We start from the raw sequence: 19909 nt of genomic DNA, 5'->3' as shown, positions 1-19909 counted from the left end.
TGAAGTACAGCTGTAGGACTTGGGCTTGGCTAGTCTAAAGAAAAGAAGAAATAGGGGCAACATGATAGCAGTATTACAGTATTTGAGGGGCTGCCACAAATAAGAGGGCATCAAACTATTCTCCAAAGCACCAGAGGGCAAGACAATAAACAATGGTTGGAATCTGACCAAAGAAAGAGGCAACCTGGAATTAAGCAGAAACTTCCTAACAGTGAGGGGAATTAACTGGTGGAACAGCTTGCCTTCAGAAATTGTGGGTGCTCTATCACTGGAGATTTTTAAGAAGAGACTAGAGTCTAGACAATCACTTGTCTGAAATGGTATAGGTTCTCCTGCTCAAACAGGGGATGGACTAGAAGAACTCCAAGGTCCCTTCCAGCTCTATTCTATTCTATTCTATTCTATTCTATTCTATTCTATTCTATTCTGTTCTGTTCTGTTCTGTTCTGTTCTGTTCTGTTCTGTTCTGTTCTATTCTATTCTATTCTATTCTATTTTTTTGTTTAGCACAGTGATATTTAACAAAATCATAGCTCGGGACATTATTATGTGAACTTAGGCATTATTTCAGAGCATTTTGTTCTGCCACATAAATGCTAGGAATGAACCTAGAACTCAGGTGTGTTATTTATTCTCCTCCCATTTTATCACCACAGGGATCTAGGTTCAGAGAGGTATTTCATTTAAATAACCATGGCATCTCTGATTTTACCATTTAATTGTCTTTAAAGATGATATAGGAGATGAATATATGTGCATGCATGCATTTGTGTGTGTGAATGTGTGTGTTTGTGGTGTGTGTTAGTAAATCTCAAGGCCTATTTCAATCTTGCCTCGGGGTTCTCAAACTGTGTGGTAAACTGCCCTCAGGGAGGTGCAGACAGACCAGAGGTGTGAAGAATTTTTCAGCTGTACAATGTTACCATAAATCCATCTTTGCCAAAATTCCATTGTATTGTTTTCACTGTTCATTTTTGTACATTCAGGTGTTTGGATTTTTAGGGAAGTTGTGTACATTAAGATTACATTAAAGATAGATGTGAGGGCCCAACATTTAGGAACTCTGTATAGGAAAAAAAACATGAAGAGAAAGTACTGCACTATTATGAACCTCTTAGTGAAGTCTCCAGAAAAGAAATATTTACATAGTGCATTCTAATCTCCCTTGTTGTCTTCAGCAGGAGTACAGCTACTGCGAATTATTTAAAACACACAAGCTAGGAGTATCTGTAATTTTTCTCAGCCATAAAAAAGTAGAAATGAAATACAGTCTCTCCAATGGGATAAATCTAGCCAGAGGGTATATCATGACTGCTCTTTCTAGGCATGATTATGAACAGATCTCCTTTGAGCTGAAGAAGCAGACCAGTTGTTGAAACCTAAGGCTATAGCTTTCACTCTTTTCATCTGCCGTGAAGGGACCATAAAAGCTAAATAAGTTACAAGAAGTGGTAATTTTATGTTTGCTTTATATCTACATTTAGACTAATTCTAGCCTTAATGTTTAATATGTTTAAATTAAGTTACTTTGTTTAGAACATAGGTTTGGATTTGGTATCTTAAATAGAAGAAACTTTAAATTTATCATAGGATAAAGCACTGAAAATACATAATTTAACATTCTCAATTATGTGTCCAATTAGATTTTCAGGTGGGTGTATGAGCAGGTGAAATCATTACTGCAGACAAGCCAAAATTCCTGTTTGATATAAGTATTGTTTCTCAAAAGGAAGACTAATTTTCTGCCTTTTCTGAAAATAAATCCTTCACTGGTATCATAAAATGTGTTTTCAGTGAAAAAAATGGCTTTTGAAGAAAAAAGGAAAACTCTTGAAGCAATATCTCAAATGAAGAGATTCAACAGCTTCAGAGGCCAAAACATTTTCCAGATAAATGAGGCCATCTGACTGGAAGGGCAATTTTTAGCTACTACAGAGTTATGACAGGTCAGAGAAAAACATACAGCAAGATGGAATAGGGGGGAAAAACAGCTGCCACAGTATGTTTTGAGGTCAAAGTGGAATAAATCAGCGGACATGCAGAAAACTAGAAAAGCAATATGAAACTGCTTTGGAAAAAAAGCAAGAAACCTTCAAAAGGACAGAAAAGGGGCTGATATAATCTTCCATTTCCTGGAGCAAGAACGGAATACAGCCTCAAAATTATGACTGCAAGGCAGACTTGGAAGTCAAAATAATAAATAAAAACACACAAAATAATGAATAAAATAAACAAAAAAATAAGATTCCAGTGGATGGACAAGACTATACAGTGTTTTAATTAATAATTAGGAACTATTAGGAGATAGTAGAAATTAAGGAAAGTTGAATGTAATAACAATACAATTAGGAAATCAAATCCCTGAAAGTTTATTTTTCACTATAAAATAATAAGGAACAACTTACTGGAACCTCTTTAGTCATAATTACAAATGAACTGATGCAAATTTTGTTCTCTATATTTTTAGATATATTATTTTATAGCTACAAGAGTTACAAGCTTAGGATTCTCTTATCGGTCCAAAGATAGAAGATAGACAGAATATAGTTAAGGCAAAGATGGATGGATATAGATATGGATATGGATATATAGATAGGTATAGATATAGATATATATATTGATATTTATTTGGCTTTTAAACCGCCCATCTCTCTCACAGGGGGACTCTGTAATATTCTAATTTCTTTGCTCCTTCTCCGAAGACTCAGGGCGGTTTACAATCTAAAGCACAAATCAATGTGCTTAGCAATAGCCTTCATTCTATGTATATGCCTGCTTATTAGGGTTTTCGGGGGGGCCCAAGCGGCATTATTAGAAAGTCAGCTTATTGCCCCCAACAATCTGGGTCCTCATTTTACCTATCTCAGAAGGATGGAAGGCTGAGTCAACCTTGAGCCTGGTGGGACTCGAACCTGCACTAATTGCAGGCAGCTGGTGTTATTTAAGGAGGCATTAGCCCACTGCTCCACCAAGGCTCTTTTTACATGTCCCTTTCAATCATTGCTACATCTCAGCAGCTTACATACTCTCTTTTATAAACAAGACTAAAACAGTATATATGAGAAGATAAAAAATCAGAACATCTTTTTGTCTCTCGTGGATGGCTTAATTGATTTTCTTGCATATAGCATAGGGTTGAATTAGATGATCTTTGTAATCCCTTCCAGTTCTACATTTTGATGATCCTATGACCCAATTTACCCTATCTTCCAATGTTTTGTGTAAGAGAATATAATATACAGAATGTCCTCTACAGATTTAGACACTGAGCCATTGGGACTTCAGATGAATTTAAATCTAAGTCATAAGGATAATAATTACTAAGTACTAAATGTTGATTCTGTACATAGAAAGTGGCCATGCAAACATGGTCAAGGAATAGATAAGTTATATTGATTGAAGATGCTATAACGCTGGATATGAATATTTAAATAAAGCATCATAGCCCAAACAAGAAGACTGATGTAATGTTTCTATGTAGCAGAAAATAGACCATAGTATGGATTTTCTCATGTTTGTTGGATGACAATGCAAAGCTGAACTGGACAAGAAGAACAAGATTAGAGGAGAGACAATTGTCCAAATCAGTGTAGTCAAAACTGATCAAGGGGTCTATATTCTAGAATCAGAGTCCCAGTCCAAGAATTAATGTTACCATGGTTAATCTTTAAAGTAAAAGGGAGTAAGCTTAGGCAGACACAAAGAAGAAATAAATGGAGTGATAGATATTAGCATCTAATCAGAGACAGTTGGCAAGACATCTAAAAACTCAGAGGGAAGACAAGTTAGCACTATAGTGTAGGCAGGAGAAATCCTTTCAGTGCAACCAGGTATGAAGGAGTACAGAACATGTATGTTCTATAGCAGGAAGATAATGAATAACCTCATTTGAAACATACAGCATTTTATAGGATTTTTAAAAAAACAATACATAGAAAATTTTGTGAACATGGTTTTTCCTTACATGTATGCCTTACAAACTTGGAAAGGTAAGTTATAAATCTAAATATAAATTAGTAAATGCACAAAATATTCTGTTATTTGCCTTTCTTATTGTTGCTATGTAGGTTGTCTACTTCTCCTACAGGTAGTCCATCACTTATGACCAGTCACTTAGCGACTATTCAAAATTATGAGAAAAATTCCTGTGGGTAATTATCACCTGGTTCCAGAGTTCCAATGGCTGCCCCCTCTCCGCAGGGAGGTCACTCCATTTCTGGCCCTTGGTAACCAGTTGACATTTACAGTCATTTGCAGAATGCTGTAGTCACATGACTGATTAATGACATTTTTGTTGAAGAGTGACATTTATTTCTAGGTTTTGGAAAAACCAATCCAAAGCAAAAAAATAGTTTGCTTAATGACTATGGAATTTCTTAAGGATTGTAGCATTTACTTTATGATTGTGGCATTCATTTACGGACCACCCCCCAAAACATTGTAAAATCCGGTCTGTCAGAGGGGTGATCCATTTTATGACTGCTATAACTTATGACTGTAAGTTATAACTTTTGGATTACCTGGAGTACATTATATGGATTATCCCATACTCTGCTGATGGTAAAATATAAATATTCAGAAACATTATCCCTTTATGATCAACAGTCTCACAACTGTCATTTGGGGGTCTATTGTGCAGAGTGGGTAAGAAGCAGCAAGAACTATGGAAAGACTGAAGTGTGGTTTAGAACTATCTTTTTGTTGTAACAGCTTACAGAATTTATCTGGCTTAAGCCAAGACACTGACCAGATCCCATTCAATATGATAGATAAAGTATTGAGGGATGGCAAGAATTTGGGTCCACCACTCAAGATACCAATACATTGACCTGATCTTGCAACCTGAGCACAATCCAAAGTGCTGGTTATCATCTATAAAGCCCTTCATGGCAGAGGGCCTGGTTACAGTATACACATTAGAAAATTATAACATTACATTGCTCTTCGACATAATCGCCATTCAAATTGAGGCACTTGTCATAATGTCTTACAAGGTTTGAAATTCCTGCTGCAAAAAAGTCTCCCGCCTGGGAATGAAGCCACTCGGTAACAGCATCGGGAAGCGCATTGTCATTGCTGAAGTGGTGTGATGCAAGTCACTGTTTCATTTAAAAAACTGGTTCATTTTTAATTGATCTAGCAGTCGAGCCAACTACAACACAACCTTCTCCTTCCACTCCTCACTGCCTACTGAACTACTGCGCACAGCGCTATAGAACGGGCATTGCTATCCCCGCCTATTTCTCGCACATGCTCAAACGGAGGATTATTTCTGAATTGCCCTCGTATTATTCCAAAATCCTATAAATTGTACATTTAATTTGACTAAAAACAAAACACTTTACCCAGATTATTCAGAACTTTGTATCTGCTTGTGAATAGCCTCTGGAACCACTAAAAGTCATCCAAGAATGCTCACACAATTTTTGGAGGTTTCAGAAGCTGCACATGAGCAAAGTACCCTCATGACTTCCAGAGGGTACAGAGGTCTGGTGTGTCATCAGAAATGACATGGTATGTCACAGTTGACACATGAATCATAGATTCATTAATATCAGTCTAAACTCTTATGGAAAATAAGCTTCTAAAAAGAAGAGGGCAATTGCCTTGGATATTACTATGTTTTTATCGTTTAAGGAATATTTATCTAATGGTTTTAATGCTTTTAATATTGAAAGATACTCAGAGTCACTTTGAAACAGATGGGTGGCAAATAAATTTAATAAACAAGCAAGAAAGCAAGCTTTAGGGATAAAGAAAATTTGATAGCAAGTCTTTTGCAAGTCTTATTCCACTTACAACATAACTAGAAGCTCTATTCCTAAAATATTCCTATTATATAAAGCTGAATCAATGGATTTTACAAAAGAACACTTAATTGTTTACGCCTTTTACTGTTTGATAAGTGTCATGTTTATGTTTCTATCAAAATAGTTACAGCTTTCAGGGAAGTTACACAGTACTAATTTGGCAACATAGTGTTTTATGTATGAGGACAACTGTGATAAAAGATCTGTGAAACAGACTGATTAAATGACCTGTGAAAAAGAGGTTGAAAGAATGCTTTACCAGCTTGCGCAGATCTTTTCCTATTAAACAAACAGGGAAGGTATACTGCTGATCAAGCATACAGACTACTTTCATTTTCTACAAAATAATCAAGCGTGCTTGGACTGCAGATTTTAAAATTGCTCATTATTTTATTTATATTATTTAAATTAAAAAGAAAATAAGCCCAGCAAAAACTATTGTACGGAAAGCAAAATTTAAAGCCAGCCATGTTATTGACAAGAAAAAACTGAACACCAGCTGGTTAATGTAAATGTCAATTAATTGAATGCAGAAAAGTCAAGTGTGGTTCTTGTTATATTTTTAATAAATTACTGTTAGTTCTCAGCAGGCACTTATGTCATACTGAAGTAACAGAACAAAAGCTTGGGTTCAAGATAACCCCTTTACAATGCTTGTTCCTTGCCTTATGACAGCAGGAATACAATGTATTTTACACATATTATTAGGAGGATTCCAATTTAAAATATCTCCTCCACCAAGGAAAAATTAACAGAAGAAAACAAAAATTAAAAATAGACCAAAGTACTACATGATCCTTGGCTTCTCCATCCTGTCAATTTGCCATTATCAAGGCGAGCCCAGAATAGTAACGGAAAATTTCTTTCTCAATAAATGAGCATATGATACGTTTCTGCATGCATATATGCATCACACAGTCTATGTACACATGTGGTTAAAACTATATTCTGAAAAAGGAAACACTAGGATTAGGAAACGAAACTACTGATAGAATGAATGACTGATTAATATTAATTGTAAAACAAATGTACATTGTTATAAACTACAAATGAATTTATCTACTATTATCTTTCACCTACAGAAAAGCATGAAAATATGTGCACATAGAGACATGTACCCCTCTCTCCTTCCATTAGGAATAAGAATAAAGATGAAAAATACAGGATGGAGATGGGGCAAAGGAAGAGATAGTTATACAGAGAGGTGAAAGATGGGGAACAAAACTGGATGGAGAGGAAAGGGAAGGGAGGGGTAGGGAAGGGAGGGGAGGCCAGAGGAGAGGAGAGGCAAGGCGAGGCGAAGAGAAGAGAAGAGAAGAGAAGAGAAGAGAAGAGAAGAGAAGAGAAGAGAAGAGAAGAGAAGAGAAGAGAAATCAGACTCTGTTTAGAAATTGCAGAAAGGAGAAAAATTAAGCTGGCAAACAGTCCTTTTGGAGTGCCATGGATTAAAAGGTCATACAGACTTCAAGCACATGCAGACCCTTTTGGAAAGTGCTTTGTTTTTCGATAAAAACTGCATTTAAAAAATTACAAGCATGGGTATTTCTGATAACCTGTCTTCTCATACCAAGCAATGGATGATATTCAGAGGTGTCCATGCTTTCTGATGATAATGTCTGTAGTCATTTGTATCTACTGCCTATTCATTTTTTTTCCAGTGGAAGCTACTATTCTATGGAGTAAATGTAAAATAGCCCATCCCACTCCCGCCCTCCCCCCCAGTCATAGGGTAAACCTTTGGGGAACAGAGATTTTATATTTTTGTCATCTATATTAGTGGAACTACTGTGTGTATTATTCAGATTCCAATATGAGTAATTGGAATATCATTAGTAGTTAAAGCGTATCTTATGAAATATACTGCCACCATTTGGACTAATAAATATCCTTGAATTAGAAGGATCACGGAGATGCTGTAGAATGACAGACCCTTAAATTAAATATATCTTTGAATTCATAATTGCCATAACTGGTTTTAAGATAGGAGGCTCTATAAATGTTTTAAATAAATAAACCTGAAAGTTCATGCAATAGGAGTTTACACATGCATCTGCTTTATATATGCCAATATACACACATATTGAAAAAGAGGTTGGCACATCACTTTTTCAGAACACTTAGATCACTTTAACATCACTGACCTACAACCATATTCAAGTTCTCCCTGTTACATTCCTACTTGTGGTTTAATTTAGCTACACCCCATTGTTTAAATAAGTTCACCTGAGGAAAGCAGCCAAGAACTATAAAGTTCCTCAGTAATTTCTCAGGTTCATTGCAATGTGTTAATAGTGTGTTCTGGAAGTACATATCTAGATTCAGTAGCTTTTTTTTGCAGTTTCTGGATTTTTATGGACACATGATGCTCTAACTTCAAATCCCTTCAAAACCTCTGGGATTTTGTGACATCTGACATTTATGAGAACAGCTACTCATGTTAGCATCTACTGAGTAGAAGGGTGCGATGGATGCAAATGATTAAATCTCAGTCATGACATTTGTATTTACATTACATTGTTGTTTCTGTGTGTATGTATGTAAGAGGCAGGGGTAAAGTTGGGGAGTCTTGAAGCAGAGTTCACCATTTTCATGAGTACTCTGTTTGCTGCCATATCCTTGGCTGACCAGTGAGGTTTATCAACTCATTAAATTCTCCCACTCACAGCTGTTTTGTCTAGCCTTGTCTCTTTGTATTGTAAGTGGGATCTGAAGCTTATTAGCAATAGCGCTTAGACTTATATACCACTCCACAGTGCTTTACAGCATTCTCTGAGAGGTTTACAAATGTCAGCATATTGCCACCAATATACCAACCTCAGAAGGATGGAAGACTGAGTCAACCTTGAGTTGGTTAGGATCGAACTCCTGGCTCTGGGTGGAATTAGACTGCAAAACTGCATTCTAACCACTGCTCCACCATGGTTCTAATTGCTTTTAAGGAGAGAGAAATAAAGATTACAGCTAGACATCACTTTTATAACACATTCTTTTATTCTTATGTGATCCTTTCCAAATCCATATATCACACTATTTCCATTAGTCCTTCTCTGTCTGTTCCTTTCATACTCTTTTAATTATTTATTTATTTATTTTATTTTAATTCCATTTATATCCCGCCCTTCTCCGAAGACTCAGGGCGGCTTACAAGCTTAGCAGTAGCCTTCATTCTATGTATATGCCTGCTTGTTAGGGCTTTCACACACACGCCAAGCGGCATTATTACAAAGTCAGCTTAATTGCCCCCAACAATCTGGGTCCTCATTTTACCTACCTCGGAAGGATGGAAGGCTGAGTCAACCTTGAGCCTGGTGGGACGCGAACCTGCACTAATTGCAGGCAGCTGGTGTTACTTAAGGAGGCATTAGTCCACTGCTCCACCAAGGCTCTTCATTATTGCCATTCCCATCCCCTCAATAATTTAAAACATTCCTCTACAGACTACTTCTCTAGGGGATCTAAAACCATGTTTGGAATTATGCTATTCTATTCAGAATACCATATTTTTTTATCATAGCAAGGTGGTTATTATTATAAACAACAATAATAAGACTGTTCGTCTCTGAAGTTTAACTGAATTATTCAAATAGTTTAATACACTGTGTTATTAAGTTAATTAAAGCTAATATTAATAAAGTGTGACTGTGATTCTGGGAGGAGGAGGAGGAGAAAAACAAAAAGAATCTGCAACACATTCTATCCTCATGTGGCAGGTATCTGTATGGTGCAGGTGGAGAGAACTTCTGTGACAGCTGAAACAGAGGAAAGACCCAAAGGCAGCAGCTTAGCAAATTTCTTTGTGGCAAAGGCAACAGGTGTCACTAGTCTTGTAGAACAGAGGGAGGGGAACATAGCAGAAATGGAGAAAAAAAAACCTCAGGAAATGAAGAGGATTTCACCATTCATTCCCTCCTGAATTTGAGGAGGAGGAGGAGGAGGAGGAAGAGGAGGCGGCAAAATCCAACTCCTCATCTAAGAAGTATGCAGATAGACCTGCATGACATTGCTTGCAGCAGGAAGAAGATAATTTCTACTTTGTAGCTTATAATCACTATACGTACAGCATGCCTGCTGTGCCAACCATCCTCCTATTCCAGAAAACCCAGCAATCACAGATAGCATAACCACACCCCTTTACATGGGAAAGTCAATGGTAATTCTTTGGTACTTTTAAATTTGGAACAGGAAAAGGAATTAGAATGGTAGGAACTTAATTATTTTATATAATCTGGATTCTTAAAAATTGAAATAGGGCACTTTCTGCACTGGGTTTTATAGGTTCCTTATTAGAATTTTTAGAGGCTGATGTGTCATTTTTTTCTCTACCCATCTAAAAACGTACGTGGGAGATATTCTGAAAAGTACGTGCTCGCTTTTGGCAGCACATATACTAAAATTGGAACGATACAGAGAAGATTAGCATGGCTCCTGTGCAAGGAAAAGTACTATGGTAAAGTTTTTGAATGTGTATCCAATTGAAACTTAGCAAGGTTAGCGACAATGAAAGGATCTGTTTTCTTACGCTAATCCATTCTGCCAAAAAGTTAAGCAGTTTCAAGCATTTTGAAACTTTCCCATTATAGCCTGTGGTTTCCCAAGAAGGAAGCAGAGAGAAGCCCAAATTAAGAGACTGTGCAGTCCAAAGTGGATGGAGCAGAGAGGAATAAGTTCAGGGTAGCCATACCCTAGAATCTTCCAGGGTATGTCTAGAAGGTTGTAGCTTTAATATGGCAAGATTATGTCTATGACGTATAAGCAAATAAAGAATTGGACTCAGTTGGATTTCACTATATTGTCCTTGGGCTTTGCCCTGATGTCTATACACTAAATGTGTATGGTTTAAAGACTGAAGTAAAAGTGAGGATTCAACTCACCTCACAGATTGTTTTGGGAAAAAACAGGAACAGGAAGGAGTAGAAAGGCAGGGCAAAAAAATATATATCTTAAAAATGTAATCCATTCCTTGAATGCACTGTATGAGCAATATTAAGTAAACTGGGGAAGCTAAAAGGTTGCTGTTGAACATATACAATCACCTCAGTTAAACCTGAGCCATTTTGTGGCTCTCAAACTTCCCAAATCGACAATTTAATGTGATTTTTACTCTTTGGAGGTGGGTAGGTAAAACAAAGAACAAAAACAAACCCAGTGAGAATCAGCTTCCACTTGGTTTGACATACTTATTTATATTGGAGTATCCCGCAAATCCCCTAGTGGTAGTGATCTTACCATGCTCCCTGCACCTCTCATAAGCAATTAAATAAATAAATAATGGCCCCAGGAATTAAAGGGTTTGTTGAAACTATTAAAATATCCCATTCTAAAACTTTAGGAATGTATGTGTTAATGAATTTATACTACAAGCTTAGTAGAAGACTTTGTAACACAATAGGTACTGTATAATAGTTCTAACCCTACATTTATCTAAAAAATCCACAGGTCAAACTCACATAATCAAAGCTATCAGAGCTATACCACAAAATAAAATAATGCTTCTGAAATTATATCTGATCCAAAATGGATTGTCAATCAAATAAAATGAGGAAGGTTGGTTAAAGAAGCTGAAATAAAAGAAATTATGATTTTATTAGCAGTATAAATACAATTTGCTGTATGTTCGGGGTTGCACGTTCGGGCCCTGCTGCTGCCAGCTTCCGGGGCCTATGCAGCAATGGGAGGTTAGGGAACCCCCACAAGTGAAAGGTCAACAACCTCTGAGCTTGCCACAGCTAATAGAGGCCTTGCAACAGCTGGAGGTGGTGCAGAAGCCTGGAGATCAGAAGTTGGTGGGAGGACAAAAAACAGCAAGGGTGGCAGCAGCAGGGCCCGAACGTGCAACCCCTGAACATACGACAGGACCAGTGGGGCCAGCAGCAGTGGGGGCCCCAGCAATCAATGATGGCCCCACCCTTCAGAGCAACCTTTGATGGGGACCCAGAGAAACTGATTTTTTTCCTAAACCAAGTACGCTCTCATTTGAATTGCTGGGCCTATCTCTACCCGGACCCAGGTGGTATGGTCGATGTGATTGAGTGCAGCCTAGAAGGAGAAGCATCCGAATGGTTAAACAATTAATATAATGAGCAAGCCCCTGAATTGGAGGACCTCCACCTCTTTTTCCTAGGGCTGAGAGAGAGATTTGAGGATCCATCCATGAGTGCCGATGCTTCGTTCTCATTATTATAGACTTTTTTTGAGTAAACAATCATGCAATGTTCTTTGATCTGTCTCATTAGTCGGAACCATGACATGTTACTTTTCCAAGCTTCCTCTCTTTTCTTCCTCTTACTGTGCATTTTTTGGTAACATATAGCCAGACAGGAGGAGGCCCAGAGTAAGCCTGCTGATTTATCATGCTGGCCACATGACCATGGAGACGTCCTTGGACAAGCGCTGGCTCTTCAGCTTTGAAACGGAGATGAGCACTGGCCCCTAGAGTTGGAAACGACTAGCACGCATGTGCGGGGGAACCTTTACCTTTACTTTATGCCCAATAAATGTGCTGTGGAAATGTACTGGTTGCTGAGGATCTTAATCAACTTCTTTAAGAAAGGAATGCCACTACTACTCAAAGAAGGCTAAAATAAACGTATTTTGTAATTTAGTCAGTGTAATTTAGTCAGTGTAATTCTGTTCCATGGTCAGCACACTATCATAATTTTTACAGAGATAAAACCTACCTCTATTAACATATGTTATCTAATTTCTGATACCTATAATGCTGCTGGCTTTCTTATATGCTTAGTTTGATTACTCACATATACACACTGCCTGATCTACTGAGACAAGACAAAGCAGTATGGGATCCTTAGATATTTCAGACTACAGTCATAATCCTTAACCATTTGCTAAACTAGCTTAGACTCCTAGGAATTACATTCTAAAACATCTGAACGTTTGCCTGTCCCTATTGCTAGCTATCATTTACTACTTAAGTGATCATGTAGGGGTAAAGTAAAACAGATACAAGCAAAGCCAATTAGATATCTCTACAATCTGTATCTCTTCTAGGAGCCAATAATCTGTTAATTTGGGTACAAAATACCTATGCAGGAATTGCAGGATTGTCTTTGATTCTTATGATTACAAGTATTCCTTGAGTTATGACCATAATGGAACCTGTCCATTAGGGTCAAAAGTTGGAACAATGTTAAATGAATTGCCTCAGGTAATGATTCCTGCTCTTTACAGTGCATTTGTTAAATAAATGCACAGGTTGTTAAATGCAGCTCGGGGTGTAGGGGAGATCCTGGGAATCCTAGCACAGGCACAAGCCCAGCTGCTCAGGCCTCCCCCACCCTGCACGCAGGCCCACCACACAGCTAACTGCCTTGCCAATGAGCAAGAACGAGGAAGGAAAACTCTGGGCATGCCTGCTATTCTTAATTTTGCCCCTGCCCTTCTCCTGCCAAGGTGCCCTGCTTTTCTGTGGCAAAAAAGAAACCAGTCTTTCAGAGCCTTCTGCACTCATCAGCCTGCTGCTGATCAGCTTGCCTTTGGGAAGCTGCAAAACTCTCCTGCCCCTTGCCTGGCTTTGGAAAGTTGGCCCTTGCATTAAAGGCAGCTTCAGGATGAGCTTCCTAAAACCTGTCCCTCCCTTATTTCCCTTCCTCCCTTCCCTAGAAAACTACATTTCTTCAATAAAAATAAAATTGGGAGGGACAGATTTGTTGATTCCCCTCTGCTCCAATTAGATGCTAGGACTAAATTCTTCCCCTGCTTTCCAATGTTTATCCCTTTTAAAAACCTTATCTTGACTCCAGGCTGAAGGAATGAAGCAATAAGGAAATAAAATCTTTCTGTGGCTTTTTCCCTTGAACTAAAGAAAAAGAAGTCTTCTCCAAAAGTTATGCAACAAAATGGAGGACACTGGTTCTTTTCAAGATTTAGCTGGCCATCTGAAGGGCAAGAGGCAATGGAGCTTTGAAGCCTCCTGATGGACAGCTGATTGGCAGGCAGCTGATCCTGCAGAAAGCTCTCAAAGCAGCTGCCATTTCTGCAAGGAATTGTTGGGACCTTGAAAATGATGGCTTCTTCCAGGAGACATAGGGAGCAGGTCTGAGCACTGCAAGTCCCACTGGGGCAGGATGGAGGATGAGAGGCAGAGAGGGGGATGCTGCAGCATTCCCGTGGTCTGTGTGAGGGTGAATGACCACAGTGTCACTTCAGCTCTCATAACTCTGGAATAGAGTCGTATAAATTTGGAATGATGGACATACTTTTGAACTATCATTAAGCTGCCTGTAGTTTCTTGAGGAATACCTGTATAAATAGACTGGGAAATCTCACACTTATCATATTCCCATTAATAAAGGTCTCAGTATGAGTAACTTGTACATCTAAGGACATATAATGTTTCTTTAAGCTGTTTCTGCTGTTTCTTTAAGCTGTGAGAGAGGGAACTATGGCTATAATGAGACTATCAAATAATATCTAAGCAAGAGGTCATACTTCTATTTTTTCCCTAATCAACCATGTTCTTACTTGTTTCCCTTGAGAGAAAGACCTCAAATTATATATAAGAAATGACAGATATGTTACTTTATAATTTGGAAAAAATATCAGAACATTTTTGTAGAATATACAGTAGATAAACTATGATAGCTAAAGATACAGAACTATGTGACTAAACTGAACAAAAAACTGGTCCTAGTTATGTCAGGTAGTCATTATCAATATTTGCACTTCTCTTTAATTTTAGGTGATGCTTCTAGAATCTATTTTGTGCATTTTACATTATTCCCCTGCTATGTTGTATTGTGTAGCATTTTATAATTTCTTTTTCAGAATGTTGCCTTTACAATTAAAAATGTTGGAATGTATCCATTAATCACAAACATAATATATCCATAAGTAATATCTTTCCAAACATAATATATTAAATCAGAATAAAGACATGCAATGCAAATCACATTTTAAAGTACAATCCTAGTAAATTAAGATGGATATGAGTGTTAACCAGGGGGCACAGTATACTCAAAAGACCAAACATGAGGCTTGTTTAATACATGCAACTAACAGTTGTCCGCCAAAAAAAAAGGGCTGCCAGGTGAGCAGATTGCCATTGCAGGCTAGGCTAATGGATCCTCTGGTGGCTTTTGTTACTGCTCATGTTACACTACTGAAATGATGAGCCTTGAAAATGACACAACATATGTAGCTTCAACTTGTTGGCTACAGGTAATCCTGCTCTTCTTGGTTTCAGAAGCAGATGCAGATGAGACTAGCAATATAAATATGCAAATTGAAATGGTCCCTAGTTGGCGACACAGTGCCTACCTCTAATGGACCTCGCAGAAAGTCTGTTTGCTCAGCTCCTATTTCGAGTGCTACATCCACAGAAGCAAAAGGACGGCTGGCCATCTGCTGTCGCTCTCGCAAAAGTTGCTAAGGAAAGGGAAAAAAATCCCTACATTAATAAAGTATATTTAAAATTGAATATTTAGTACAGTCAATCAATGATACGTTTAACATTGATCCACTAAAGGGAAATGGAGCTTCTGAACTATATGTTCCAAAGGAGTTCAGTTGTGTGATAACATGGCTTTCTATACCTGAGGAAAAACATAATAAAATCAGAAATGTTAGTTTGTTTTTATGAAGACACATCGGGAACACCATGATTTGATATATTTCCTTTGACTTCTATGCCACTGAATCAAACTACAGGTTGGGCTGGGTTGTTTTTGCTATTTTTAGAACCGAATACATAAGTCCTCGACTTACAACAGTTCATTTAGTGACCATTTGAAGTTACAATGGCACTGAGAAAAGTGACTTATGACCGTTTTTCACACTTATGGTCGTTGCAGCATCCCCATAGTCACGTGGTCAAAATTCAGACACTTGGCACAACTGACATATATTTATGATGGTTGCAAGGTCCCAGGGTCATTTGATCCCTTCTGTAACTTCAGACAAGCAAGGTCAATAGGAAAGCCAGAGTCACTTAACAACTGCATTACCAACTTAATAACTGCCATCGTTCACTTAACATCTGTCACAAGATAGGTCCTAAAATGGAACAAAACTCACTTAACAAATTTCTCATTTAACAACAGAAACTTTTGGCTCAATTGTGGCTGTAAGTCATAGGCTCCCTGTACATTTCTTAGAGATAAGCTATTAGGAGCACAGGCTGAAAACAGCTAGTTCAAAACTTACTTCTTTTTCTTAAAAATACAAAAATACACATGTTTTCAGTTGGGGAAAAAAGCTTAGATAGTGGAAAAGAAATAGAACGTTTAAGATTCTATTTCTCCTTAAAATATGCACTATTCCTTACTGCACCATGCCCACTCACACACATCCATCTATTTACTCCTCATATTTATATATGAGAATTACCATGAGCTATGGTTTCAAACAGTATTTAATTATTATTTTATTTTTTCCACTGAAACTTGTTATTAGAAAAAAAATGCTAAAAAAATGCTTCTCCATCTTTCCATATTATTTGTCCATGAAGTATTAGATATATTAGTGGTGGAAGAGGAATTAAAATAGAAAATGACAACTTGATTGTGTAGCAGCAAAAGTAATGATAATAAAAGAAGATGGCATGGATTGTATGGAAAACCATCATAGATTCTTTTCTACAGTTAGAAATCTCAAACCTTATAGCTGACAGAAATTCTGTGTGACAAAATTTGGCAAATTAACAACACTGATATAATGTGATAAGGTCAACATCAAGAGTCAGAATCTGAAAGAGTAACCTTGCTTCCATATGACAATTTGTTGATAGTTTCTTTTAATCAAAATAAATTGTGGTCACTTTCATTTGCTCTGCTAATTACTGCGTCAAACTTTATTTTCTCAGATATTATTTTGCTGCTTTCCTAAAACCACATTCATTAGCATCTATCTTTGCTGTACAACTTGAACTCTTTTACACAAAAGCCAAAGGCAATTCAGTATGGCAACCTTAAGCGTTAAGGTTTTAAAGCAAAACAATACATTACGTACAAGTTATCTTGTACAAAATTAGCTGGCAACCAGTGTATCATGTCATTACCAATTGTTTAGTTCTGTATAAGTTAGAAAAAGTACATATATCATATTTCACAAGTATCAAATCTTCCTCACACATGCATACAATATTTTTCTAAACAAAGAACACATATGAAAAATCATAGCAAGTGAGTATGACCTGAAATCTTATATCATGGAAGAAAGTCTCTGAATCCATCCTGGGAACAAGACTTTTCAGCCTTTAGATTCTCTGTGTATTTGTACTGTAGTCTGATGGAGTTATTACTAATAGTGTCTGCAGATGCTTAAGCATAATCCTTTCTCTGATTACTTAAACATGAATAATAATGTCTGAGTATTAGAGAACATTATTACTGTGTAACTTAAAGACCCACACTAGTCACACATTGTTAGAAACTCTTATGACAGGTGCAAACAAACCCACACATGAAGAGTTCAATTAGCTGTTTTATTGCTCAATCATATATACAGGACCTCCTCAGACTGATGTTTGTAGTTGGGTGAGGTTTAACAGTATTCAAGGTGGGTTGGCCTTTGCCCTCTCTACCCACTTAGGGACTCTAGACTAATTCCCCATTTGACTCTTCCCCTGGCTCGACCACTCTGTCTCCTACATCCAACAATATCACAAATTATTCAGTTAGCCACAATGTACACTCTTCCGAGATAATTTATATTTTTCTTTCAACCTATAACAATAATACTAATTAAACAAAGCAAATGAAAATGACGAGCAGCACTAAATAATACAAATGTTATTTCTCTGCATTCAAAAAACTAATAAAGGCAATATTAAATATTTAAATCAAATTAGTTGCCCAATTAAGTTTAGTTGCTTGTTTCTTTATATGAACTGTGTTTGGCTGCATTTGGAATGAATTGCCTGGACTGAATTCTGTACACACTTAAAATAGTACACCTAGATACTAAAGCATTCCCAGAGGTAGATATTACAATAGGCTTGTAGGATACCAGGGACAGGCAAACAGTGAAGGCAGGAAAAGGGGCTGCTGTAGTGCTTGTCGGCACAAGAATCAGAATCAGAATAGAGCTGGAAAGGACTTGGGAGATCTTCTAGTCCAGCACCCTGCTCAAGCAGGAGATCCTATACCATTTCAGACAAGTGACTGTCCAGTCTCTTCTTAAAAACCTCCAGTGATGAAGCACCCACAATGTCTGAAGGTAAGCTGTTCCACTGGTTAATTGTCCTCGCTGCTAGGAAGTTTCTCTTTAATTCCAGGTTGCTTCTCTCCTTCATTAGTTTCCACCCATTGTTTCTTGTCCTGCCCACTGGTGCTTCGGAAAATATATTGACCCCTTAGGTTCCCCTTGTATTCAAATTTAAAGGGGCAAAATGGCCCTCTGAGGCCATGATAACAGTTGAAGTGGAGGCAAATAGAAGGAGGAAGGAGTGAGAGGCGGAACGATGGTGATGGTGATGCTGTTGCTATTGCTGTTACTACGCTATCACCCTCACCTCCAATGCATTTCTGCTTGTATTCTGAATAGGAGATGACTGTGAAAAGGAGAGATTCTGAGAGAATTTATGAAGTAGCCTAAGGACCACTCGGGACGACAGGCTAGTTCAACAACAGGTTTATTAAGAGCAAGGCAAGCATAGAATAACTTGTCCGGCTTTTATAGCCGGCAGCTGGTAGCGAGGACCAATCAGCGGTGTTCATTTTGGCGCCCTGTCAGGCAGGGACCAATCCGCGTCGTCTTTTGTTGACAGCTCCGGCTTCCGCGTGTCTTGGTGTTTTGACAGCCGCGAGCTGTCAGTGGTTGCGCCTGCGCTGTACGGTGGGTGCTTTGACAGCTCAGGCTTCTTCGTAGTCCGGCGTTTGACAGCCGCGAGCTGTCAGTGGTGGCGCCTGCGTGGTGCGAGGAACTTTGACAGCTGTCAAAGTTCCCGCGTGTATTTCTGTCAGGCGGTTTTACTTTATATACTAGGCGATGCCTTCTTATTTGTACTGTTAACATATATATATACATTGATTAAAGGAATGTTTACATATATAATACACCCCTTACCCCTCCCCTGGTTCGTTTCTTCCTTCTTGGATGTTTGAACCTGCCCACTGATAGTCTTTTAGGTAGGTGGGTGGTCTTCGATTCCTGGTTGAGCGGCGAAGGGGCGGTGGGTGTTCTGGTTCTGGTTCTTCGTCTTGGTGCTCAGCTTCCTGGTTCGGGATAGGCAGCATTTCCGGTGGGGGTTGTAAGTCGGCACTGGTTGGTTGCTCAGAAGCGTGTGGTGGTTGTCTGGGTCTGAGCTGGTCAATATGGCGGCGTATGTTGCCCTGTGCTTGCGTAGCTACAAGGTATGAGATGGGCCCTGTTTGTTTTATTACTGTCCCTTGGACCCACTTGTTTTTATCTGTGTATGAACGTGCCCATATTAATTGACCCGGGTTGAGTTTGCGGGCGGGGTGGGGGTGCTGTTTTTCTTCTGGGGCTGTGTCAGGGTGCAGTCTGTCGAGACGTGTTATTAGCCTCCTCCCCCATCTTAACTCTGCTGGTGATTTGCCAGTTGTAGAGCATGGTGTTGTGTGTTGTGATAAGAGGAACTGGCTGAGTCGCCTCTGCCAGTTTCCTTTAACGAATTTTTTCAAGGCTTCTTTTGTGTATCGTACCATAATTTCAGCCATTCCGTTCGACGATGGGTGGAACGGCGCCGACGTGACCAGCCTAATACAATTCCTCGTAGCGAAGATCTGAAATTCACGAGAGGTGAATTGAGGTCCATTGTCAGAAACTATGGTATCAGGTAGGCCGTGTGTTGCGAATATTTTTCGTAAGGCTTGAATAGTGGCTGTGGACGTTGTTTTCTTAAGGGGTGTGACTTCCAGCCATTTGGAATAGCTGTCCACTACAATTAAGAAACTTTGGCCCTGGATAGGTCCTGCAAAATCTATATGTATACGTGACCAAGGGTTCCTTGTAGTCTCCCATTTATGGATTGGTGCCTGGGGTGGTTCATTCCTGGTCTCCTGACAGGTGTAACACCCACCCACATACTGTTCAATTTGTTTATCTATGCCGGGCCACCACACATAACTTCTGGCCATCGCCTTCATTTTTACAATTCCAGGGTGCCCTTCATGTAAAAT

At 38.5% G+C, this 19909-nt stretch overlaps 1 protein-coding gene across 1 annotated transcript in view; it reads right to left on the bottom strand.

Moving 5' to 3' along the window:
• ATRNL1 (attractin like 1) overlaps positions 1-19909 on the bottom strand; it is a 527700-nt gene that overhangs the window by 186112 nt on the left and 321679 nt on the right. The window contains exon 26 of the mRNA XM_083363299.1: positions 15087-15194. Coding sequence (XP_083219425.1) covers positions 15087-15194 — 108 coding nt within the window. The remainder of the gene's footprint in view (positions 1-15086; positions 15195-19909) is intronic.

Source organism: Vipera ursinii (assembly GCF_947247035.1).
Source record: "Vipera ursinii genome assembly, chromosome: 5".
Taxonomy (NCBI): Eukaryota; Metazoa; Chordata; class Lepidosauria; order Squamata; family Viperidae; genus Vipera; species Vipera ursinii.
This window is presented reverse-complemented; position numbering and strand designations above follow the sequence as displayed.